The sequence below is a fragment of the Delphinus delphis genome, chromosome 3 (assembly GCF_949987515.2).
Source record: "Delphinus delphis chromosome 3, mDelDel1.2, whole genome shotgun sequence".
Lineage (NCBI taxonomy): Eukaryota > Metazoa > Chordata > Mammalia > Artiodactyla > Delphinidae > Delphinus > Delphinus delphis.
Genome location: NC_082685.1, coordinates 13591543 through 13617012, shown reverse-complemented (window position 1 = coordinate 13617012; position 25470 = coordinate 13591543). Strand labels below are relative to the sequence as shown.

Genomic DNA, 25470 nt, shown 5'->3' with positions numbered 1-25470 from the left:
AGTCTTTATTTTTTAACCATTTTAAAGAGGAGAAATAGATAAACTGAGAAATAATAATTCCATGGGATGGTGGCAGTGGGCATCCAACCAACTGAGACCAGGGCCATTCAGAACCTTGTTGTCCTTATTAGTGGACAAATAAGGAAACTGAGGCTCAGAGAGGGGACCCCCACACTTGCCCAAGGTCACAAGAGGATGGGCCCTGGGGCTGCGAGTCTTGGTCGGTTCTGCCTCTCCCACACCAGGGTCTCCTTGGGTTGGGCAGGGGATGGAGGGCCTCTACCAGGTGCCAGTCTGGATGCCAGTTTTACCAAGGAGGGAAACTGGCAGAGAGGGAGGTTACTCAACCCAACGCGGGTGAGACCCTGAGCTGAAAACCCTGCCTTGCAGCCCCTCCCCCTTTTCACCAAAGCAGGCTACGACAGTAGGCATAGAGATCTCTGTCTCTGTCTCTCCCCTGCTCCCTCTGTCTCTCTCTTGAGTCTCTCTTGGCCTTTCTCTCTCTGTCTCTGTCACTCTCCAAATCTTTCCAGCAGTGCTGAGCAAACGAGGGACTGGTTTGGCCCCCACTAATGTTGGACCCCTCCCCATAGCCTAACCCTCCCAACCAGGCCTTGCTCTCTGGCCCCCACTAGAGCAGCCTGTTCCCCCCACCCACCAAGAGCCTGTAATCAGTTCCACAGGACAGTGCCAAGGCCAGCAGCTGGGGCTGGGGGGAGGGCTTCTGTCCTCGAGGGCCCCATCCTCCTGTCCCTCCTCCCCCAGCCTGCCCTGAGGCTCCCATTGTGGCCCCCAGGGGTCTCTATCCCCCAGCCCTAAGCACATTCCTCCCCAGCTCACACCCCCACAAGGATCCCCATTGCCCAAGTCCAGCAACAAACCATCCTTTTCACTGAACTTCTTTATTCATTCAACAAACACTCCCAGAGTCCCCTCTGTGCCCAGCCCAGCCCCCAAGGAGCCTCCACGTCAGAAGAGATGGAGCTGGACGCAGACACCACCCCAGCCCTAGGGTCAGAAGTACAGGGCTGACTGGGAGTGGTGGGAGAACGTTCGCTAGGGAACGCTGCAAGGAGGTGATAGCTGGGGTTCTGAGAGATGAATACGAGTTTTCCAGGGAGGCAAAAAGTAGCAGTAAAACCTTGCAGACTGGTGTGAAGGAGTGGTGGGGTAAGCTTAACCTGCACAAGATGCCTTCTCACAAGCCTCCAGAAGTTGATTCTGTATAGCCAAAGGGCCAACACTATTGCCCATCATACAGAGGATGGGACTGAGGCCCAGAGAGAGGAAGCAACTCTCCCACCATCACACAGCAAATAAGTGGCAGAACCATCGGCTCCAACACCTGCGCTCTTAACCTCTGTACTCTGAGCCTCCTTCTTTCACCATGCTGTTCCCTCTGCCAAGAATGCCTTTCCTTCCTTCACCCACTGAAAAACTCCTGTTAGGCTCCATTGTCATCAGTTGTGTGATCCTCTGGTCCAGACTGAAAGGGCCCCAGCGTACAGGGAGGAAAACTGAAGCCCTGGGACACTCAGGTTCAGTTAGGGTGGAGTGGGCCATCAGCTTCTCCTGGTCTCTTACACAATTCTAAACAGTCACACAGGCTCCCCCCAAAAAGTGAATTTTCAGCCAGGGCAGCTCTCTTGTCCTTGGCTTCCTCCAGCTAAAGAGGGAGGGGGGAATAGAAGCCTGAGATCACATATTTAAAGCTATATAATGTCTCCTCTGGAAATGAGAGACAGGAAGCTCCAGGCCAGGCCCTGAGAGGTTGGGAAGAACTCTGGTCCCTCAATTCTGGGGGTGGGGGCTCAGTAGACCCCACCCTTGTATCTGTCTTGAATCTTTACAAGTTCCCAATGCTACGAGGCTGCTGTTGCTCTACAAGCCAGGGGTGCTCCCCCAAGTGCAATGTCATTTGCCCCATGAGGGGGTCTCTGAAGCGGGAGGCCCAGAGAGGGGTAGGTCCCTGATCAAGGTCACACAGCCAGTCCATGGAGACCAGAACCCAGAGGTCTGTGTGCAGGAGATATAAAAAAGACAGAGAATGGGGTTCTCCCTCTAGACAAGCAGGTGAGGGTCTCATGCCTCTGGACACTATCCCTGGCTTCCACTCCACAGTGCATCCAGCTGGGGGCCCAGGGTGCTGAATGGTGGCCGGTCTTGTGGGCTAGGGGCCCAGCACAGCTTCATGAGCTCATGAACCTGAGGGGTGGGAAGAGACAACAGGGTCACATGTGAGTGGTAGGAAGGACATGACTCCTGTTCGCAGTTTTAAAATAGAAATTAGACTCCATCCCTCCCTTGCTCCAAAGCCTCCCATGGCTCCCTATGGATCTTAGAACAAAATTTCATCACCTCCCCTGCCTCCCTCCCTCTACCATCACCTCCATCACCTCCTCTCTTGTTCCATGCAGCCACATCTGCCCCCATCTCATTTTGTAAATACACCAAACTCATTCCCACCTCAGGGCCTGTGCACCTGCTGTGTGCTCCGCTGAGAATGCCCTCTCCCAGCTTTCCCCATGGGTAAGATCCTCTTCCTCCTTCACCCCCTCTAAGAGGCCATCCCTGACCACACCGCCCCATCTCTTTCCAGACATTGATCACCACCAGAATGTTCTTGTTAGCTTCTGCCGGTTACAGGGAGGAGGGGTAGTATCTCTTCTGTCCCCTGCTGGGTCCCCAGCACCCAGCACAGAGCCAGCACACAGTCAGCGCTCAATAAATGTTTGTGGCCTGAACAGATTAATTTGTGAATGACCAACCACACATCAGACACTTCCACAAAAGCTGTGATGAGAAACTGTAAGAGTCACCATCATTTATTGAGCACCGACTGTATGCCAGGCTCAGAGCTGAGCAATGGAGAGATGTTAGCTAATCTGATCCTCTCCCACCCTATAAGGCATTGTTATTCCCATTTTGGAGACAGGTAAACTGAGGCTCTGAAAGTGTTTGTGACTTGCCATACAGTGAGAGAGCAGCAAAGTAGAGGCCAGAAATCCCCTTCAGCCTCATGCTCTGGTCCCTGCTCTCAATCAAGAGATGTCTGTGGTGGAGAGACCCAGAGGGACAAGCAGGCTTGCCCAGGCCCCCTGGTGAACCTACAAAGTGGGAAACTGAGGCAGGCCCTCCAGTGCTCACCTCACCAGGACAGGCAGGAGGTGCGGGCAGCCTCTGGCCGTCGGCCAGCAGCTCCAGGAGGCGGCAGAGGGCTGGCACATCTCTCTCACATCCCATCATCCGCAGGAACTCCTGGAGCCAAGGGGGAGGGCCCGAGGTGGGGGAGGAGCCATCCATGATGGAAGGGGGAGTGGCCGCCCGTGATGGGGGGGTCAGCCACAGTGAAGGGAAGAAGGGAATCACCCACCCGTGGTGGGGGAAGGGGCCCTCCTTAATGGAGGAGGAGGAATTGTCTGTGATGCATGGGGGAGGGGCTGCCTGTGGTGGTGTGGGAGGTGGGGGTCTGCCATAGTGAAAAGGGGTCTTACTGGAGCCTCTAATGCTGGGACCAGGGGACCCTGAGCAAGAGAGGGACGCGGGTATAAACAGGACGGGTGTTGGCCAGGAAGGGGTTGGTGGGGAGGAGGGTCTTGGGGGTCCAGGGGTGCCGACTCACGGCTGAGGGGCTACAGCTCTTGTCACTGTAGGTGAAGAGCTCGTACAGGACGACCCCGAAGCTCCAGACATCCGACTGGCGCGAGAAGATGTTGTCCGAGAGGGACTCTGGGGCGTACCTGGAGGGGAACAGGGAGGCCTTGGGGGACGACAGTAAGGCATAGGACGGGAAAGGACGCAGCCTCGGACTGGGGTAGCTGGTCACGGTAGGTGGGAGTTATGAGAAAGTCTCCAACCCTGTGGCGCCCCAGGGCGGGGCCTGGGCGGGATCAGGGCGGAGCCAGAACAAGAAAAGGAGTGTGGTCCGGAAGGGGCCGGGGCCGTGGGGGCGCGGCCAGGGCGGGCCCCAGACCCTGGGGAGGAGGGGCGGGGCCAGGAAGGTGGGAGCAGGGGAGGGGCCTGGGTAGTGGGGAGGAAGGGTGGGGCAGGGGCGAGGTCTCTACCAGAAGATGGGGCTCTGGCCTGGCTCGCGGACCACGTAGTAGTCTTTGTCGAGCGGCAGCAGCTTGGCGAGGCCGAAGTCAGCGATTTTGACATGCGTCTCGCTCTCCACCAGGATGTTACGGGCTGCCAGGTCGCGGTGCACGCAGCGGCGGGAGCCCAGGTACTCCATGCCCTGCGGGAGGGCATGGAATATGGACCCCAGGATGACTCCGCAGGGGCCCCAGTCTGACATGGAATCCAACACCAGCCCCAACGCAGACCCCGAGCCTAACCCTACCTCTGACCCATCCTGCACTCCAGTCCTGACCTTAGCCCTAACTCAACCCCGCTTCCAGCCTGACCTGGATCCCAAACTTCAACCCTCAGCCTTCCTGGCGAATCCACGCAGACCTTGCCCAGGTCGAGCCAGGTCAGTTCCCGCAGGTCTGACGGGCGCCCCGCCCTCTTCCGACCCGCACCTTGCAGATTTGCGAGGCGTAGAGGAGCAGGCGGCCAGCGTCAAGGCGCGCGCGGTGCCGCTGCAGGAAGTCGCGCAGGCAGCCGCTGGGCAGGTACTCCATGACCAGCCGCAGGCTCAGGCGGCCTAGGGGAGGCGGGGGAGGCAGGGAGGAGTCACCACAGGGCCTAACTTTGTCTACTCCCCCTCCCCATTCTCCTTCCCGGTTCAGAGTAGGACCTCGTGTCCCTCCTGGCCTCAATATTGCTTTCTGTAAAATGGGAACGGCAACAGTGACGCTTATCGCTAATGTCTTTTTGAGTACTTTCAACAATATTCATTGATTCTCTTAAACCTCATAATGACCCATTTTTTCCGGTGGGGAAATTGTCGATCCCAAGGCAGTCTAGATCAGTAAACAAGACCAGTCAGGGGGATATATGTATGTGTATAACTGATACACTTTGCTGTACAGTAGAAACTAACACAACATTGTAAAGCAACTCTACTCCGATAAAAATTAATTAAAAGAAAAAGACCAGTGAGTAGCACCCGCACTGGCATTCTCAGGCCACCCTAAAATGGTACTGCAGAAGGATGAGGATGTGTGATTTGAAGAGCATCCACTTGGGAGGTGGCTCACCTGGGCCATAGCTGACACCCCGGTACTTGACAATGAAGTCACTGTGCAGGGCTTTGAGGATCTGGATCTCCCGCTGGAAGTCCCTCTGCTGTTCTGGCCCGCTGTGCTGCAACTGCTTCACGGCCACCAGGGCGCCTGTGTTGTCGCCCAGCGGGTCATAGCGGCACAGTTCCACGCTGCCAAAGTTGCCCTGGGGGATGGCAGGGCTGGTGTCCACATGCATGGGTGCTACCCCACCCACCCCAGCCTAACCCTCCTCACCTTGCCCAGCTGTGAGATGTACTTGAGGTGTCTCTCCTCAAAGATGGTAGGGTCCTGGCAGGCATAGAGCTGGGCACCATTCCAAAGCCCATCATGGGGAGCCAGGGCACCAGGTGTGGGGTCTGAGAGGAGCTCATAATCTGGGGGGCACAGGCAGTGAGTGAGCAGTGCATTGGGCCCTAAGCCCCCACTCCTAACTGACTTGCTGTGTGACCTCCATCTGAAGGCTTAGCTTCTCTGTGCATTATGGCAGGGCCTCTGCAAGCCAAGAAGTACTTTGTGGGGCTGGAAAAAGGTGCTCCTGGGCAAAGGCAGCCCTCTTATGCAGTGCACATGCTGTACACAGACCGAAGGGCATTTCTCAGACTCCACTGCCATGGGGTATGGTCAAATGACTGAGCTCAGGCTGATAGGGGACAGAGACATGCTGAATGCCCCCTTAGGCCCGGCCCATGGAAACCTAGGTGGGACCTTCTACACTCTCTCTCTTTTTTGCAGAGGATCCAGCAGGGGCCTGAGGCCATGGGATGGGGGGAAGCACAAAGGGAGAGTTTCTTGTTGACCTGGACACCCTCGTTGAATGAGAACTAAACATCCATCATGTTCAACCTTGAATTGAGGGGCCTGTTTGTTACAGCAGCTGTTGAAACTCGTGCTGACTGTCACAGTCACCAACCATTCCAACCTTGCCAGGCACACAGGACAGGCTCTACAGGCAAACTTCGCTCTCCTACTGGGCCCAATATGACATGCCGGCCCTGCCCACCCTGCCTGGCCCAGTGGGCACCTGAAGTGATGAGGCTGTTCAGGTCACGGATGACAGCGCGGAAAGAGGGCCTCTGGCCTGGCTCGTAGGCCATGCACTGTTGGATCAGCAGGGCCAGCTCCATCCACTTGGGTGCAGGCAGTTGCTGCCGTTCCTGGTAAAACTGGAGCTTCTGAGGGCAGGAGGAGGGGCTGGTCACCCCCAGTGTACCTCAGAAGGCACCCCCAGACACCCCCATCCTCCCCAAGCTGGACTTCAGTCTACCCTTCTGTCCAATGAGAGCTCTAGAGGCCAATACGCGTGCTCTGACCTTGGCAGGATCCAGGGTGCTGATGGGCATTGTGACACCGCTGAACACCTCCCAGACTGTGGCACCAAATCCCCACTTGTCAGCTTCCAAGCCAAGTGTTCGGGCCTCCTGGAGACACTCAGGGGCCACCCAGGGGATCCTGTCAGTGAGCACTGGTGGAGGGGCAAGGATGGGATCAGGGATCTGCTTCCTTGCCTCACTAGGCCCCTCCCTCCTCCACCCCTCAGCACTCACTCTCCAGGCTTAGCACAGTGGGGCTGACACCGGGGTCACTCAGCTTGATGAAAGGCAGGTTCCCGTCAGCCCCCTCCCGAGCCAGGAGCACCTTCCGGGCTGAGACATTGCCGTGAGGGAGACCTTTGTCTTCCTAAGTGGACCAAGCATAGGAAAATGCCAAGAATGATGAATGAATATTCTGGCTGGCGAACTCCTGCACATCCTTCAAAGCCCACCTGGTACTGCTCAGGCCGTACTTCAGCATGCTCCCTAGACTATTGGCAGTCCATCCCCCATGTCCCACCCTCTTCTCAAACACTGCTCCCCCATCCCATGGCTCCCCATTCCCTTCAGGATAAAGTCAAAGGTCCTCAGCCCGGCACTCAAGGCCCTTTGAGATCCAGCTCTTGTTCATTCTTCCCATGAGCTTCTCTCTCCCACATCTCCACCCTGTTCTCCTGCCAGGCAACCTGCCTGGTGCACCCCAGGACAGACAACACACCTTCTAAGCTGCAGCCTTTGCCCAGGCTGTTCCCTCAGCCTGACATGCCCTCCTTCCTTTCTCCTCTTAATGAACTTCTACTTAATCTTCAAGGTCCCAACTCTAATGTTCTTTCTTCTGGAAAGCCCCCTGCCCTGGGCAGCCTCATTGCTCACTACTCCCCTCAATTTCCATGAATTACAAGCTGTTCCCTTCTGCTCTTACACCTCTGAACCTGTTTATATGCTGTTCCCTCAGTCTAAAATGCCCTCCCCTTGCACCCTTGCCAAACTCTTGTCCACACGACAGAGCCCACTCTCAAAGCCCCGTATACTCTGTGAATGGAGGGTGGAGCAGCAGAGGAGCACTCACCAGATAGTTGAGGGCATAAGCCAGCTGTTTGATCACCTGTAGTTTCCAGCTGGCCGGCACCAGCTGGCCACACTTGCGCAGATATGTGTCCAGCGCTCCCAGGTATACAAATTCCTGCACCATTATGCCTGGTGGCAGTAGGGAGGGGCACGGTTGGGAGGTAGGACTGCACTTGTGTTCAACAGGCTGTGCCCCAGCTCCACCTTCAAGGGTCCCTTGAACTCTCAGCTCTGACTTCTCCCTCCCCTATTCCTCCATCCTTACCCTACTCACCTCTCTTCCTCCCCATCTCCCATCTCAGAACACTTTGTCTGAAATGCCTGGAAGGTGCCAAGCTCTCTCCATGACTCACTTCCAGCCCTTTGCATGTTCTGTGTTTCTGCCTGGAACATCCCTCTTCCTTCACTTCCCTAATGCCTATTTATCCTTGCCTTTCCAGCTTAGAACTTATCCTTGCCTACCCAGAATCATTGCTTGACCTCCAAGCTGGGTTAGCAGCCTCTGATCACCCACAATGCCCTGCGCTGCCCCCATCACACAAAATCATTTATCATCCTGATCAGCTTATCGTGTTCTACGCTAGGCACCCAGCTCCTGGCACATACTCAGCTCCCAATAAATAGCTGATGAGCTGAACTGATGGAACCGAGGCTTGGAGAGGTAGCGTGGACCTTGCAAAGCTGCAACAGAGTGAGAGTGGAACCCAGGTCTGCCTGACTTGAGATAATTTTGGGGGGCTGGTATTGGTGGGAGCCTGGAGTTGCTTGCCCAAGGAGTAATGATTCAGGGAGATGGGTATAGGCTTGGAGATTTGAGGGGGAGGGTGATAGACCCTGGTGGAACGGAGCCCCAGCCAGGGCAGGCTCTGGATGTGTATGGCTATTGCTGCTGTAGATGGGCTCAGTGAGGCAGGGCAGGGGTGGGGCGGGGAATGTCTCTCACTGTCTCCAGCCATGCACACGCCATGGAGCAACACGAGATGCTGGTACGACACTTGGCTCATCAAGGACGCTGCTTCCAGGAATGACTGGGGAGGAAAGAAGGGAGAGAAGATGCATGGGTTTCTTCCACTTCAGGGTCAGACCAAGGGCCCCAAGCTTGCTGCTCTCACACCTGCTTAGGAGACCTGGCCGCCAGCATCCTTTGGCCCTGGAGTCCGCCATTAGTGCACACAGCACTCTGTATCATGATTTTCTGATGGAGGCAGGAAGTCCCCACTGTATTCTACCTTGAATCTCTCACACAAGTGGGAGATCTGGGGTTTGAGAAGGGCTCAAACCTTCCTCTGTGTTGCCCAGCCCCTGCTGATGCCTCCATCCGCATCATTCCTCTCTTCTACTTTGCTCGTTTCTCTCTGACCCACTGGCCTCCTTGCTGTTCCTTAAACATGCCAGGCTTGGCCCTGCCTCAGGACCTTTGCACTGGCTGTTCCCTCTGTCTGGTGTACTCTTTCTGTTTGCATCTAACTTCCCCGACCCTTCTATATTTCATGGAGATGCTGTGGCTACATTTCTGTTGTTTTAAGACCCTGTGTGTCTCAAATTTCTCTGAATCCATGACTCTCTCTCCACCCAGGCCCTAACCCAGGAGGCCTGGTCCCACCCTGCTCACCTCCATGCAGTTCTTGTGCTTGGCATCCATCACTTTGAGCAGCACCTCTGTCTCTCGGGCCTCCCCATCCACAACCTCATGGCGACAGCCCCGGTAAATCTTGGTAAAGGACCCGTGACCCAGGTTCTCATGCTGGAGAGTGAGGGGGCAACATGAGAGGCCAGTAAGGGGGCTCCCATGGATCCAGTCCCCTAGCCCTGGTCCAAGCAAGGCACAGGACTCATTTTACAGATGATGAAACAGAGGCATGAGGAGGTTACGTCACATGCCTGAGGCCACACAGAAGAGACGGATGTAGACCTGGTCTCTCTGGATCTCAACTGAGGCATCCCCCCCATTTCCTGGGGCCCCTTACCCACTCCAGGCTGTCAGCAGGGATCTTGTGAAATGTCATCTGACTCAGCTGGCATTGGGATTGGGGCTGAACAGGGGATGATGTGGGTGGGTTGCAATCTCTCCGGACCACAATCAGGTTGGACTTTTCTATGGGGAGTGGATGGAGGAAGAAAACCAGAGGTCAGAGGTGAAAGGTCCTCAAAGGTTTGCTCACTCCCTGTCTCAGTGTGGGGTCTTCTTCAGAAGCCAATACTAAGAGGAGGACTCGAGGGCACATAATTTATTTGAAAGGAGACTCCAGGAAGTCCCAGTGAGGGGTGGGAGAGTGAGACAGAGAGGGAAGGAACCCTGCAGTGGGTGCAAATGAGCAGGTGATGCTGTGGGCAGCCTGGTCTCAGTCCTGCTAGGGATTCTGGGAGACTCTGGAGAACTCACACCTCAAAGCTGTCCCATCGAAGGGGTTTGTCTGAGAGCAAAATTCACCCAGAGGAAGAGGCAAGAGATGGACAGAGGCTAAGTGCTAGTGACATCACTCAGGTCCAGCTGTGCCCGGATCTAACCATGCCTGAAAGCACCCTCTGTCCCACGAGTCCCGAATCACCGTTTTTTCCCTCCTAAACTACCTTGATCTGCAGTCTCTGCCACTTGCCATACAAGAGCTGGAACAGACACAGAAAGGCAGGGACCCAGACTGATCACTCAGCTCAGGGGAGAAAGCAGGCTCACCTTTGGGTCTGGGGGTGCAGCAGAAGGTGAGGTTCAGCTCAACCCCATCCACGTGCAACCCACCACCCCAATAGGCTGCCAGGAGCTCTCGAAGACTGCTGTGGGGCTGGCCAAGGCCAGCCAGGGAGAAGGTTCCTGTGGGGTCGCACCGGATGAGGCAGCCCTTGTAATCAGGGCCCAGGGGGGTCTGCAAAGAGGAGTGGTCCCTGAGTGGGAGTGGGCGGCACCCTCCCCCTCAAATCTCCAAGCCTTTGCCTATGCTGTTCCCTCCACTGGGAATGCCTTTTCCCTCCCCTTCTTCAGGAAGTAATGCTGACTCATCTTTCAGTTCTCAGCTCAAATATCATCTCCTCCAGGAAGCCCTCCTTGCCCTCCTGGCCCCTATGGTAGACTGACCGGGACACAGACAGTTAGGAGGTAGCTGTCGAAATCCTGGGGACTGCGGCGGAGAACGTAGGAGCCGGGAAGTGAACCCCCAGTCTTGAGTTTGTTGATGGCAAAATCCAAGCTGTGGGGAAAGGTGGGAGGGAACTGAGATTCGAAGATGGAGAGAAACAGAGAGATAGAGGCACAGAAACCAAACTAAACCTGAGTTCTAATTCTGGTTTCTCTGAAGCCCTGGGAAGGTCACCAGGCAACATTCCCTCACTCCCTCCCATTTATAAATTGAGCCAGAAGTTGGGCTTCTGCCTCAGGGATTAAAGAGGAGGCTGCAGGTGAAGCCGGGCACTGCGAGCATCCCCAGAAAATGGCTCTGGGGCCTCGAGGAGGGAAGCGGCTGCCCTGGCAGCAGAAAGGAGACCCCAGACTCGTTCAGCGCCAACTATGCACCTGGCGCTGTTCAAGCACTTGATCCCTTGTCCAGGGCTCCTGAAAGGCGAGGACACAGAGGCTCCAAGAAGGGGAGTGACCGAGATTCGGTCCCGGTGAGTCTGGCCACATGGGGGCGGGTCCTTACGTGATGGGGCCATGGCACTGCTCAGCCACCTGCTCCAGCAGCCGCGGCGGCGCCACCTCCTTGCAGAAGTAGTGCCCGGAGTCAGTGGTCAGCCGGAAGTAGCCATCCACGAGCGCCACGAAGGACAACGCTGCGGGCAGCCCCGGGAACTCGGCCTCCTGTGAGGATCCGCGTCAGCGCACGCTGCGGCCCGAGGGTGACAGTCCCGCATCCCTGCCCTCGGGTAAGGCAGGAGGGGAACGGGGTCCAGCACCCACCAGGATCTGGTTGTCTGTCCTGGTGATGGTGACCAGGCGGTGCTCCCCGGCGGGGCCAAAGCGTGGGGCCTGCTTGATGCTGATATCCACGATTTCTGGAAAGTCGCAGAAGGGCTGGAGGACCTGGGAAGAAGGGGGAGGACTGAAGCTGAGGATCCCTCCCACTCCAAGCCCCCAGTCCCTTTTGGAAGCCTGGACCCCACCAACCCATACAACCCATACTCATGAGACCCGCCCCTCTCAGCCTCACCCAGTCACATCCCTCTCCCACCCCACCACTGCCAAACCCCGCCTCCTCTCGGCAGGTCCCCCACCCCACCTCACCCCGAGCCCCTCCCTCACTTAGCTCCACTTTATCTCGCGGTGTCTCTTAGTACAGTCGGGAGCCCCACCCACCCTCAGTCCTGCCTCTTCCCTCGACTTGCAGTTAGCCCCACTCTGAACCCCGCCCACCCAACTAGCCCCTCCTTCTACGCCCCGCCCATTTCATTCCCGCCTCCTCGCTCAGCCCTACACCTCACTCAGCAGGGTGCCCTCCCCCACAAGCCCTCTCACAGTCCCTCCTCTCTTCGGCCCCGCCCCTCAAGCCCCGCCCACTTCCTTGCCCCGCCCCCTTGGCCCCGCCCCCGCCGTTGGCCCTGCCCAGAGCCCCAACCCACCCGACCTCGTACCTCGTGTTCTCCCGGGCTCCAGGCGATGCCACTGCCGCCAGCCACGCGGAGCTGCCCCGGCGCATCCTGACCACCAGCAGCTCCGGGGAGGGCCACGCGGAAGGTCTCGGTGGCCCTGTCTGGGTCCAGCCGCTCGAGGTCCATGATGTACTTGGCCATGAGCGAGTGCTTATCAGCCTGGCAGGCGGCCAAGCGGCGCAAGGCCCGGCGCACTGTCCTTCGGATTCGCCTCCGCGTCACGAAGTTCAGGCCCTGGATCAGGTCGCGCAGGCCCGGGGGCAGGCAGGCCTTGTAGCTGCGAGCGGAGGGAGTGGGACCCTCAATGTGGAGGGGGGCCTCCGCAGGGAGGGCAGGGACGTACATCAACCCAGACTTTAGTTGAGGGGCTGGAGTGTCGCCTCACTAGGGGGGCACAGAGACACACTCAGGGACAGGCATGGGCGTAGGGCCTCTATAGGAAGGGCCATTGGGGCCCATAAGACAGACAGGGACACACAGTCCTTTTAGCTGCCTGAAGCCCGACAATGGAGTCTCAGCGGGACTGTGTTGAAAGGAGGGGTGTGGGCTGGGTCACATGAACACACTGGTGGCTTGTAGGTGGGCAGCCCCAAGGTGGGCCTGGACTCTGGCAGTGCTCTGGTGGAGCCATGCTGGCTCACTCCCAGGTAGAGGCTGGGCGCCACAGCCTGGAAGCCCTCACCTGATGGTCTTCAGCAGCTCCTCGGGCCGCTGACCCTGCTCGAGGGCCATCTGGGCCAGGTCCAGCACAGCCAAGCTGAGACACTCACCCTGCTCCTTGAGGCTGAGGCCCATCGGGAGGCGGCCGCTGACCAGGTCATTGCGGTGCTGCAGGCCAGTCACAGCCCAACCATGAGCCCTGATGCTGTTCTGTAGACCCCCACACCTGGGCTGACCTCCACCCCTGGACTGCCACAGGGAGGGTCAGCCGAGGCTGCCCAACCACAAGCCCTGATGTTGCCCCAGGGACCCCACCCCTGGGCTAAGCCCCAGGCAGACCCCTACCTGGGCAAAGAGGTGCTCCAGGACTGGCAGGTCAAGGATGGCACTGGCTACGTCCTTTCGTAGCCCAAAGCGGTGGACCTTCTCTAGCCCAAACCAGTTGGGGAAGTAAAAGCTGTGCGAGAGGGGAGAACGCTGGAGTGGGGATACGATGGAGGGACTGTGCCAGGACCTCAAAGAGCCCAGGTTATGCCACTGACTTGCTGTGTGACCTTGGACAAGTGACCCACCCTCTCTGGCATTAGTTTCCTCACCTGTGAAATGAGCAGTGATCATGCCCTCCCTGGGGCATCCACCAGGAGGTACGTGGAGATGATGATTGAGGGGTCACTGTTGTTTTAAACTCCCATTTCCAAAGCCCTCAGCCAAAGGCATGCCCTCTTGGTATCATTTAACCCATACCTGTGGCGGGGGTGGGGGCAGGGGATACTTCCTACCGGAGCCTGTAGACAAGGACCTGGGTGCCCGCGTCTTCCACGGAGAAGATGTGGCTCGGGGGGAACCAACAGGACAGGTCCTCCAAGGCCAGAGCAAAGAGGGAGTGGTACACGGGCAGGATGCCTGAGGGGACGCCCCCATCAGTTCCCTCCAAGTCTCCCCATCTGTCCCCTGCAGGGCTGCCATGTTATCCCCATGCAGCCCCACAGGCTTTTTCTCACCTTCAGCTCTGACACCATGTCCCACCCCTGCTCGCACCCATTCTAGGGTTCCCCATTGCCCTTAGGAGAGAAGCCATGTGCTCAATCTGCTTCTCAGGGCTCCCTGCCCCTCTACCCAGAGCATCTCTTTCCATGTACAGTTTACCTCGAGGGATGACTAGCTGTTTCCCCTAGTATACCATCACGCCTCTGAGTCTTTGCCATGCCATTTCCTGTGCACCCTCCTCCCTTACCACACCCCTACTCATCCCTCTAACCCCAGCTCCAATGCTGACTCCACTTGGCAGTTCTTCCAGCTCCCAATCTGTTCCGCACAGTCCTACCCCTCCCTCTGGCCAAACATTCTAGGGACCCACTCACCACTGGCCTTAGCAGCCCAAACACATAGCTCTTCAGCTGAGTGGTCCCCAAAGGAGAAGGATAGGCACTGTGGGGGTCCAGGGCCCCGCGGGGGCAGCAGCACGTGCAGGGCACCAGCCTCTGAAGAGGAGAGGCTGCAGGAGCGCTGAGGGATCAGGGGCGTCTCCTCACTTGGAGGTGCCATGAGTGCAGCCTGCCTGGACACAAAAAGAGGCAGCCCCTCAGCTGTGATCAGGGGACAAGGCTACAAAGCTTCTGGGGTGGGGGTGGGGGCAGAGATGCTGATGGATGAGGTAGGGATGAAGCCGGAGAAAGAGGGAGGAGACAGGGACAGAGAGAAACTCAGAGATGGACAGAGACAGAGGGGGGGAGCTGAGTGTGCAAGGTGGGTGAGGAGCCATAACCCCCCAGGTGAGGGCTGTGCTGGGAGGCTGCAAGACGTTCACACAACTTTGTGTGAACTCACACTCCAGACTCTTGGTGCCCAGGACAGACATCTCTAGTCGAACTCCAGCCTCCACACATACCACTTCTCCAACCCTCCTCCAGACAGTCATGACCAATCAATCACAGATATAGGGATTTGCAAACCGGAAAGCAGATAGATACTGGCCTGTGCACATGGGTGGGGATAGAAGTGGCCATCCCTCCCTGTGAAGCTGGAGGATTCAAGCACTTCTGAGGCTGGGGCTAGAAGCTTTTGCAGCTGGTGTGGTGCATGCCTTGGGGGCAGATCCAGACTGATGACTCAGTCAACAGAGATCTCTGTGTCTGTCTCCCCTGCTCCCTACATCTCAGTTCCTTTCATCACTCCCACCATTAGGTCCCCATAGTAGGAAGCCCTCCCTGGGATAGGCCCAGGAGGAAACCGTCCATCTTATTCTCAGGCGTTCTACACCAGCCAACTTCCAGATCTCTGTCGCCCTGGGGGACCCAGAGCTCAGGACCCCTGGCTGGGTAGAGGGAGGAGTAGGGTTTCAAACCCAATGAGGAAAAGGGGGGAGACAGAGAAGATCCACGTAAATTGACCCAAATGAAGAAGATACAAAAAGAGAATGTTGGATAAAAACTATGTTCCAAAATAATAGCAGGACGGGGGCTGATAGCATTAATTAGAGTTTAACACACCCAGAATATAAGCCTGGGACTGGGGATAGGTAAAAACCCCAGGCTCTGGGTTCAAATCCCAGCCCCACCGTATTCTGGTTTCATGACCCCAGCAGGGCTTCCACTGCTGGGACGCAGCTTTCTCGGCTGTGAAATGTGCTGATTCCCACCTGCTTCAGTGAGGTAGCTTGCTGAGCCCAGCCTGAGCTGTCAACACGTTTAATCCACGCTAAGTGGCACAAATCCTTGGTGACATGCCCAGCAAGCCCTTGACAAATGCCAGATGAACCAGACAGGAAGGTCCCTTAGCACAGTGGTTAAGGGGTTACCATCAGGGAGGCAGGGCGTGGGGGAGAGAGAACTTTCCCCAAGGGACAGTCCATTGTCACCAGCTCCCAGACCAGGAATTGGAACGTTCCCGTCCCGTGAGCTCTGACCCTCCCCGCCACCACCCCATCTTGTCACTCCCCACAGAGGTGCCCACAGTCTTATTTCTAACAGTCGTCCTGATCTTGCCCAAATTTGCACCTTTATGTAAATGGAATCACACAGTGTGTCTTGTGTTTAAAATAAATCTTAAAGAAACATGATTTTTAGGGCTTCCCTGGTGGCGCAGTGGTTAGGAATCCACCTGCCAATGCAGGGGACATGGGTTCAAGCCCTGGTCCAGGAGGATCCCACATGTCACGGAGCAACTGGGCCCACAAGACGCAACTGCTGAGCCCGTGAGCCACAACTGCTGAGTCCACATGCCACAACTACTGAAGCCCACGCGCCTAGAGCCTGTGCCCCGCAGTGAGAGAAGCCACCACAAGGAGAAGCCCACGCACAGCAACGAAGAGTAGCCCCCACTCGCCACAACCACAGAAAAGCCTCCTCACAGCAATGAAGACCCAACGCAACCAAAAATAAATAAATAAATTTATAAAAAAAAAAACAAAAACATGATTTTTAAAATATCGAAAGTAAAAAAAGAAAGTCTGTCTGGAGCCCAGAAAAATGCCCCTGTTTTAACACCAAAAGTCCCGTATGCCAGGAAGGTTGGCTGGTCCCCCAGTGTTCTGGCCTGGGACCTGGGATTTTAGGGGCATCAAACTGTCCCCTCAGGGACCGGGAGCCCTGGGCGCATGCGTAATGATTCTTTCAGGTCCAGGAAGCTGGGAATTCGAGGCCTCCTATGCAGAACGAAACTGAGGCCCAGAGAGGGGAGCGCTTTGCCAGAGGCCACACACCCAGCTGTCCCAGCTCACATCTGGCAGCTGTCCTCAGAGGCCTGAAAGGCAAACTTGCCTTTGTCCCCAGCTGCGACCATCCACACAGTCTCCTCCCACGCCCATCCCCGACCAGAGCCCTGTGACACCACCAGCTCTTACCTGGAGGTGAGGACCTCTGGGCCAGCTACGGGACGGCAGAGGCGAGCAACAGCGGGAGGAAAGTCCCACTCGCTCCTTCCTGTGTGGGCCCCTCAGCTTCCTGAGCTGCTGTCACTTACCGAAAGTCATGGTCATGTGGGCGACGGGTTGGGGGGGTGCGGGGAGGGGCAGAAAGTTCCGGAAGCCTCTGCAGCAGCAGTCCTGCTCAGACAGGCTGCTGGAGACCCCAGACCTAAGGGAAGGGGTGACAGCACAGAGAAGGGCCCAGGTCACACAGGGGGACCTCAGCAGGCTCCAGGACTCACTCTCTGTGGGGCCCTGGCAACACCCTCGCTTCTCCAGCCTCAGTTTACCCATCTGTGGCATGTGTGGGTTGGGCACCTAGATTAACTAATTTCGCACCTAAGGAAGGGAACTGGGCTGGATCTGCCCAGGAAGGAGGCAGGGAAGTTGCCCCAGACAAAAGTCAAGTTCTCCTTCACGGTATTTCTCCCATGAGACCCTGGGAGGGATAATAGCTCACTATTGTGCTCTGTGCCCTAAGCCCAGCCCTAGAAACTGTGAAAACCAGACAGACCCGGACCTGCCCTCAGGCTCACTTCACTATCTGGTCTGGCAGGGAAGCAATTAATCATTATGGATAACAAAGAAAACCAAGGTGACAGGACAGGCGCAGGCTGGGGCTCCAGTGCAGGGGTCGGAGGCTCTGTGTAGAGGCCAGGATGGATCAAGCAGGAATCTGAAGCGGGATGAAGAGGGCTCCTGGCAGAGAACACGACAAGCGCAAAGGCCCAGAGGTGGGAGTGAGTCCTCTGTTGATGAGGTTTTATAAACATGAAAGCTGTTTATAAACATAAACATAAAAGCTGTTTTATGTTTTATAAACATAAAAGCTGTTTATAAACATAAACATAAAAGCTGTTTATGGCCCCAAGGGCGTGGCTGGTGCAGTGAGGAGGGAGGGGGATGGCGGGCAGTCAGCTGGGGTCAGATCACAGCGGAGTCTGATGGATGCTTTTTAACACCCCTGAGGCTGTCATGAGTGGAGGAGTGGGGCAGTGTCCAGGTCAGACCCAGGCCAGTGTCCTTAGTAGGATACACACCCCAGAAGGTAGAGCTTTGGGGATAGATTTAAGAGGACACTTGCATCTCTGTAATCCCGTCACAAGCCCTGGCACAAAAATGGCTTTGGTACGATTTTGTTGACTTTAATTCAGTCACCCACAGACACTTCTTGGGCACTTCCTGTGTGCAGGGCATTGGGGACACAGCAGGGGAGGGAGCAGACCCAGTCTCTGCCTGGTGGAGCCAACAGTCTAGTGGGGGAGATGACAATAAATAAACTATTATCCAATCAGTGTTTCAGTGGCCCTCGGTGCCAGGCTTCTAGGAGAAACGCTGAGTCTGGGAGGGATGCGTGGAGGAAGTGACTTTGACACTGAAATCCAAGGACAAGTAGAATTAACCAGAGAGTGATCTGGAGGCATGGGGAGTTCTGGCAGAGGAACAGCCCAGGCAAAGGCTGAGAAGCTGGGCAAGGTCACAGTGTTCCTGAGAAGGACAGGGTGGCAGGGAAAAGGTGTGCTGAGACGTTTGGAGGCAGCAGTGGGGCCTTGTGGGTGGAGGGAAGAGGTATGAGGTATGTCCTCAGCACAGTGGGAGCCAGAGCAGGCTTGTGGCAGGAAGTGCTGCATGGGAGCTTAGCCATAATATTTTTCTTTCATTTCCTGGGTGGCTTCAGCAGAGAAGAATGCAAACGTGTACTCCCATCCCTGGCCCTGAGAGGGAGGTTCCTGCCCTCCAGGAAGAACAGTGAGTCTCTAGGCCCCTGACAACTCTATGGTCACTGTGGTATGTTGAGAATGAGCAGGAGGGGAACAGAGTCAGGACAAAGGTGGCACCACCAGTCCCAGATAGGAGCATGTGACGTCTCCATGAGGAGATTCCAGGAAGCAGAGCCCAGAATTTGCCCAAGAATAAACTGGAGGGCTTCCCTGGTGGCGCAGTGGTTGAGAATCTGCCTGCCAAGGCAGAGGACACGGGTTCGAGCCCTGGTCTGGGAAGATCCCACATGCCGCAGAGCAACTAGGCCCGTGGGCCACAACTACTGAGCCTGCGCGTCTGGAGCCTGTGCTCTGCAACAAAAGAGGCCGCGATAGTGAGAGGCCCGCGCACTGCGATGAAGAGTGGACCCCGCTTGCCGCAACTAGAGAAAGCCCTCGCACAGAAACGAAGACCCAACACAGCCAAAAATAAATAAATAAAATTTAAAAAAAAGAATAAGTTGGAAACTTCAGTGATGCAAATATCCCAAATTTTCTCGAGGCAAAAAGCCATAAATACAAAGGATAAACAAATGGAACTGGAAACAAAGGTAAGCTCATGTCATGGATAAAATATCTTCATAATATAAGCAACTCCTAGAAGACAATAAGAAAATGCCAATGACTTAGCAGGATATGAATCCAGAAATCACAGAAAATGAAATACAAATGGCTGTTAAACCCAGAAAAAGATGCTCAGCCTCACTCATAATAAGAGAAATGCAAATTAAAAGCAGGATTGACCCTTGAATAACATGGGGTTGCACTGTGAGGGTCCACTGATACACACATTTTTTTCAATAAATATGTACTACAGTACTACACATTCTGCAGTTGGTTAAATCAGTGGGCCCTCAGATAGGGAGGGCTGAATATAAAGTTATGCATGGATTTTTGAATGCATGGGGTCAGCACCCCTCACCCCCCAAGTTGTTCAAGGATCAACTGTATAGTGAAACCATATGATTATTTTAATGGATGCAGGAAATGATAAAATTCAACACCTATTCATGATAAAAAGTCTTAGCAAACCATGTGCAAATGGGAACTTCCTCAATCTGGTAAGGAATACCTACCAAAAAAATCTACAGGTAATATTATACTTAATGTAAAAGACTGAATTGTGTCCTCCTGAGATTGGGAAAAAGACAAGGATGCCCATTCTCACCTCTTCTATTCAACATTGTTCTGGAGGTCATAACCATTGCAATGAGGCAAGAAAAATAAATAAAAGGTTTAAAGGTTGGAAAGGAGGAGGTAAATTTGTCCCTGTTTGCAGATGATATGATTGTTTATATAAAAATCCAAGGGAATCTATGACAACTACTAGAACTAATAAATGAATTTAGCAAGTTCACAAGTTAAAAAATTAATGTGTAAAGTTCAGTTGAATTTTTATATACCAGCAGGAAACAACTGAAAATGAAAACAATCTTAAATGCTATTTGCAGCAACACCAAAAAGATAAAATACCTAGGAATAAATCTAACAAAAGAAGTCTAAGATTGTTATACTAAAAGCTACAGATATTGCTGAGAGAAATTCATGAATACATAAATAAATGGAAAGAAATACCATGTTCATGGGTTGGAAGACTCAATGTTATTAAAACATCAATTGTCCCCAAAATGGTCTACAGAGTCAATGTAATTCCAATCTAAATTCAGCAGAATTATTTTTTTATAGAAACTGGCACTGACTTTAAAATTCATATAGAATTGCAAAGGGCCAAGTTGACTTTTAAAAAGAAGATAAAATCAGAGGACTTATTCTACCTGACTTCTAGGCTTATTATAGAGCTAGAGTAATCAAGACAATTTGGTATTGGTGAAAAGATAGACAGGTAGATCAATAAAACAGAATAGATTACAGTAATGGACTCATATAAATATAACCAGTTGATTGTTGACACAGATACTAAGGCAACTAAATGGAGGAAAGGAAAGTTTTTTCAACAAACAGTACTGGAACAACTAGACATCATATGGGAAACAATTAACATCAACGCTTACCTCACACCATACATAAAATTAACTCAAAATGGATCACAGACCTGAATGTATAACCTAAAGGTATAAGACATCTAGAAAAAAACATAGAAGAAAAATTTTTGCAAACTGTGGTAGGCAAAGTTGTCTCAGCTAGAAAACATTGATAAGTTAGAATTCATCATTTTGCTCTTCAAAAGACACACAGAGGGACTTCCCTGGTGGTCCAGTGGTTAAGACTTCGCCTTCCAATGCAGGGGGTGCGGGTTCAATCCCTGGTCAGGGAGCTAAGATCCCACATGCCTCATGGCCAAAACACCAAAACATAAAACAGAGCAATATTGTAACAAATTTAATAAAGACTTTAAAAATGGCCCACATCAAAAAAAAATCTTAAAAAGAAAAAAAAAATCTTTTTAAAAGACACCACTGAGAAAACAGAACGGCAAGACATAGATCAGGAGAAAATATTTGCAATGCATATATTAAATAAACAAAATACCTGTATCCAGAATATATCAATAACTCTAACAACTCAATAATAAAAGACAAACAACTCAATAAGAAATTGGGCAACAGATTTGAACAGACACTTCACCAAAGAGGACGTATGAATGGCCAACAAGCACATGAAAAGATGCTCAACATTGCTAGCCATCAGGGAAACGCAAATCAAAACCACATGAAGATACCACCTCACACCCACTAGAATGGGAAAAATTTTAAAAGACAGACAATAACAAGTGTTGACAATGCATTGCTGGTGGGAACGCAAAATGATGCAGCCACTGTGGAAAAGAGTTTGGCGGTTTCTTAAAGCTGAACATAGAATTACACTCTGACCCAGTCATTCCACTCCTAGGTATTTAGAGAAAATAAAATGGATGTCCATGCAAGGCCTTGTATTCCACCATTCATCGAAGCTTTATTTGTAATGGTCTTAAACGGAAAACAACCTAAAAGTTCATCAGCAGGTGAGTGAATGAACAAGCTGTGGTCCAGCCATCCAGTGCAATACAACTCAGCGAAAAAAAGGAATGAACTATTGATACAAACAATGACATGGAACAATCTCTGAATCGTGACGCTGTGTGAGAGAAGACAAGCACGAAGCTTCCATATAAAATTTTGGACTGTGCAAACTCATCTTAGTGACAGAAAGTAGATCAGGGTTGCCTGGGGATGAAAGTGGAGAAAAAGCACAGCAAAGGGGTGCAGGACACTGTGGGGGATGGCGTTCATGATTTTTTTTTTTAATAAATTTATTTTGGCTGCATTGGGTCTTCGTTGTTGGGTCTTCGTTGCTGCATGCGGGCTTTCTCTAGTTGCAGCGAGCGGGGGCTACTCTTCGTTGCAGGGTGCGGGCTTCTCATTGCAGTGGCTTCTCGTTGTGGAGCACGGGCTCTAGGCGCGCGGGCTTCAGTAGTTGTGGCACGTGGGTTCAGTAGTTGTGGCTTGCAGGCTCTAGAGCACAGGCTTAGTAGTTGTGGTGCACGGGCTTAGTTGCTCCGCACATGTGGGATCTTCCTGGACCAGGGCTCGAACCCGTGTCCCCTGCATTGGCAGGCCAATTCTCAACCACTGCACCACCTGGGAAGCCCGGTGTTCATGATCTTGATCGAAGTCATGATTTCATAGATTTACACACTTGTCAAAACTATGTAAAGTGTGCATTTTAAATAAGTGCAATTTTGTGGACTCCAATTATACTTCAGTCAAGCCGAAAAGATGGGTGGTAGGGAGGAAGGAATACCAAGGGGCCGTTTCCCACCTGTCAGACCATCACAGATGAAAAGTGTGAGAACTTGGTGTATTCTTGAGGGTCTGCAGGAACAAATTCTCGTTTGCTCTGTCAAGAGTGGAAATGAGGGAATTCCCTGGTGGTCCAGTGGTTAGGACTCCTTGTTTCCACTGCTGTGGGTTTGATCCCTGGTTGGGGAACTAAGATCCTACAAGCCGTGTAGCACAGCCAAAAAAAAAAGTGGAAATGACCCAGCCCAATGGAAGGGACCAGACGAAGCTGAAGAAATCGCCCTGAAACCCAGCAATTCTCCTTCTAGCAAATAAGCCTTCCAGGAATGATACCTATGCAGTGTTATTTATTCATCAAAGCACTCTTATAACAGCAATCAGTTGGAAACAACCTAGATGTCCAGCCACAGGGGATTCACTGAATAGAGTATGGCCATTCTCAGCATGAAATATTATGCAGATATGCAAAAGAATAAGGTAGCCCCAATGCTGACAGTGTGGGAAGACCTCCCAGATATTCTGTGAGGGAAAAAGCAAGGTGCAGGAAGTCTGGGCAGGAAGCTTCAGTTTGTATAGAAAGAGAAGAGACAATGAAGATTTCCTCGTATTGGTGAAGACTCTCTTTGCAGGGAAACATAAACAACTTGTTCCCATGGTGCGCGGGCTTCTCATTGTGGTGGCTTCTCTTGTTGCGGAGCACGGGCTCTAGGCGCGCGTGCTTCAGTAGTTGTCACGTGCGGGCTTCAGTAGTTGTGGTGCACAGGCTCACTTGCTCCAAGCATGTGGGATCTTCCCGGACCAGGGATTGAACCCATGTCCCCTGCATTGGCAGGCAGATTCTTAACCACTGTGCCACTAGGGAAGCCCCCCACTGAGGCTTTTGACACATAATAATTCATTTAATCCTCAAAACAACCTCAGAGGTGTGCACTGTGATTCCCATTTACAGATGGGAAAATTGAAGCTGGGGGAAGTGGAGCCTCCAGCTTGCTTTGCTTCCCCACCTCACAACGCCCTAGGACTCCCCCATCCCAAATTAGGCTGAGAAAGGGAAATGCGGGTTTGGTCCCTGGGCGTGGGTTGGGGGGTGTTAGCTGCACAGAGTCCACATAGAGCACCCTCCTCGCTTAATTTTTCTCCCTAGCACACACCATGCTCTGCTGTGGCATGCATTTTTCTTATTTATCTTGTTTTTGTCCATTTCCCCCATTAGTGTGTCAGCTCCCCCAGGGCTGGAGTTTTTGGTTAACCTTGTCAGGGCTGTGTCCGAGCTCCCAATACACAGTAAGCACTGATGAATGAATGAATGAATGAATGAATGAATGAATGAATGAATTTGGCGGAGGAGCCTTAGGAAGTTGGGAGCAGGGACAATTGGGGACAGTAGAGGAGGGGGCAGGAGGCTAGGGCCAGGATGGGGTGGCACTTGGGGTACAAGGGAGTGGATGTCTTGGGGACGTTTTGGGGACAAAAAGAAAGGAGCAGAACTCCTGCCAGCCGGGCTCTGGAAGGATGGAGGTGCCAGTAGCCGAGATGGAGAAGGGGGTGGGCAAGATAGGGGAGCTCCGAAGGTGACCGTCAAGATAGGAGGGGCTACTTGGTGATGCAAGCCGCGGTGCACCCCAGAAGCCTGGATTAACAAACTGTTCCCAGGTGCTCAGGGGCCGCCTCTCGAACCAGGAACCTGGCTGCACCTAATTGAATGGTGATGACAGAAACGGAGGGACGCCTGGCTTGAGATCCCCGGTCCAGCACCAGCTTATCCGGCTCGGGTTCCTGCGTGGCGCGAGGTGGGGGAGCCGGGAGGGGTGCGCAGGCGCAAAAGGGTGGGTCAGGGGCGCGGCGGAGACCATGGCAAAACTTGCCAGGCAGGACCAAAATGCCAAAAAAAAAAAAAAAAAAAAAAGCTTTTTAGGCAGAACACACACACACACCCCACACGTTTGTTCCTCTTCCTAGCTGCAGGGGTCACCCTGACCCAGGCTTTGGAGATAGAAGCGCCAGGTCCCAAGGCCAGGGCTCTGCCTGTGACCCTCCCTCTCTACTTCATCCTCCTCCCCTTTCCCTTCTCCTCCCCTGTCCTTACTTCCCTTTCTCTGGACCCTCTCCTGCCCTCCCAGGACTTGATTTGTGCCCCAGCCTCCAGGACCTCTTTCCACCGCTTGTTCCCTCCCCACAGCCTGGGGAAACCGAGGCCTAGAGTTCAGGCACAGTGGGAAGGGCACAGCCAGCAAAGGCAGAGCCCCTGCCACCCCAGTCCAAACAATTATATGCCATTTAAACCTCCTAACAATCCTAAGAGCTGGGGACTATTATTAACCTCACCTTACGGATAGGGAAACTGAGGCCCAGAGCAGTGATGCGCCAGGACACATTCGGTGGGATTCGAACCTGTGCCTATCCCACACAGATGTCCACGGCTATGGGCCTCGACCCGGCAAAGACGGGCAAAGGCTCTGCTGCCACCTGGTGGACACTTGCGGCAGCGCTGTTCGGGTGGAGTCGCCTCTCGCCTGTCGGACGGCCCAAGCAAGGGGCCAGAGCCAGGAGGGTGTAGGACTGATGCCCTGACCGCCCTTCCTCCATCATGTTCTCCGGCCAAGTTTCCCAGTTTTCACAACCTAAGTATCCACCTGGAAGACATGGACTAACTAATCTCCTTCCCATGTTGGGCTCACGATTTCTTCAGCACAGAAAGACCCCAAAATGCAGGGAGGGGGGGAAAGCATTAATTGGAATATATACAAAAAAATTAAAGAGCACAGATAAAGGTAATTCTGTAATTATAAAACACAGCATACAGGCATATTTCTTCTCCTTTTCTCTCATCTGATTTTAAAAAGCGGGTGTATAAAAATATATATTAATTTTATTTGTGGGCCTATAACATGTAGAAATGTAATATATTTGTCAATAATAGCGCAAAGGAGATGAGAGGAACAAAGCTGTATTGAAGTCAGGAAATGACACCAGGTAGTAATGTTACTGAAATTGCAGTCTGGCTGCTCGCTGCTCAAAAGCCAATAAAGAGGCAAGCTAGAGCTTCCCTGGTGGCACAGTGGTTAAGAATCCACCTGCCAATGCAGGGGACACGGGTTCGAGCTCAGGTCCTGGAAGATCCCACATGCGCGGAGCAACTAAGCCTGTGCGCCACAACTACTGAGCCCGTGTGCCACAACTACTGAAGTCCACGCACCTAGAGCCCGTGCTCTGCAACAAGAGAAGCCACCGCAATGAGAAGCCCAGTCACCTCAACGAAGAGTAGCCCCCGCTCACCGC

General features: G+C 53.5%; 1 protein-coding gene across 1 annotated transcript; it reads right to left on the bottom strand.

The window, feature by feature from the left end:
* Positions 1-890: 890 nt before the first annotated feature.
* Positions 891-16696, bottom strand: JAK3 (Janus kinase 3). The gene is made up of 24 exons (XM_060008077.1): positions 16629-16696; positions 14149-14345; positions 13567-13690; positions 13133-13244; positions 12810-12955; positions 12110-12404; positions 11439-11561; positions 11182-11339; positions 10620-10731; positions 10224-10410; positions 9517-9644; positions 9162-9293; positions 8493-8577; positions 7551-7678; positions 6716-6848; positions 6482-6633; positions 6193-6343; positions 5406-5545; positions 5145-5334; positions 4524-4648; positions 4065-4237; positions 3623-3740; positions 3148-3258; positions 891-2205 (listed from the first exon to the last, which is right to left on the bottom strand). The coding sequence occupies exons 2-24, from the start codon at positions 14330-14332 to the stop codon at positions 2098-2100; spliced, it is 3315 nt and encodes a 1104-aa protein (XP_059864060.1). The 5' UTR covers positions 14333-14345; positions 16629-16696; the 3' UTR covers positions 891-2097.
* Positions 16697-25470: the final 8774 nt, after the last annotated feature.

Coding starts and splice junctions, on each gene's coding strand:
- JAK3 (XM_060008077.1), bottom strand. CDS start 14,332: ATGGCACCTCCAAGTGAGGAGACGCCCCTGATCCCTCAGCGCTCCTGC. Junction 10,411..10,619: donor TCCTAACTGTCTGTGTCCCG/GTCAGTCTACCA, acceptor TCCTCTTTGCAG/ACCCCCCTGGGCCCTGATTA. Junction 9,645..10,223: donor CTGCACCCCCAGACCCAAAG/GTGAGCCTGCTT, acceptor CACTCCCCATAG/AAAAGTCCAACCTGATTGTG.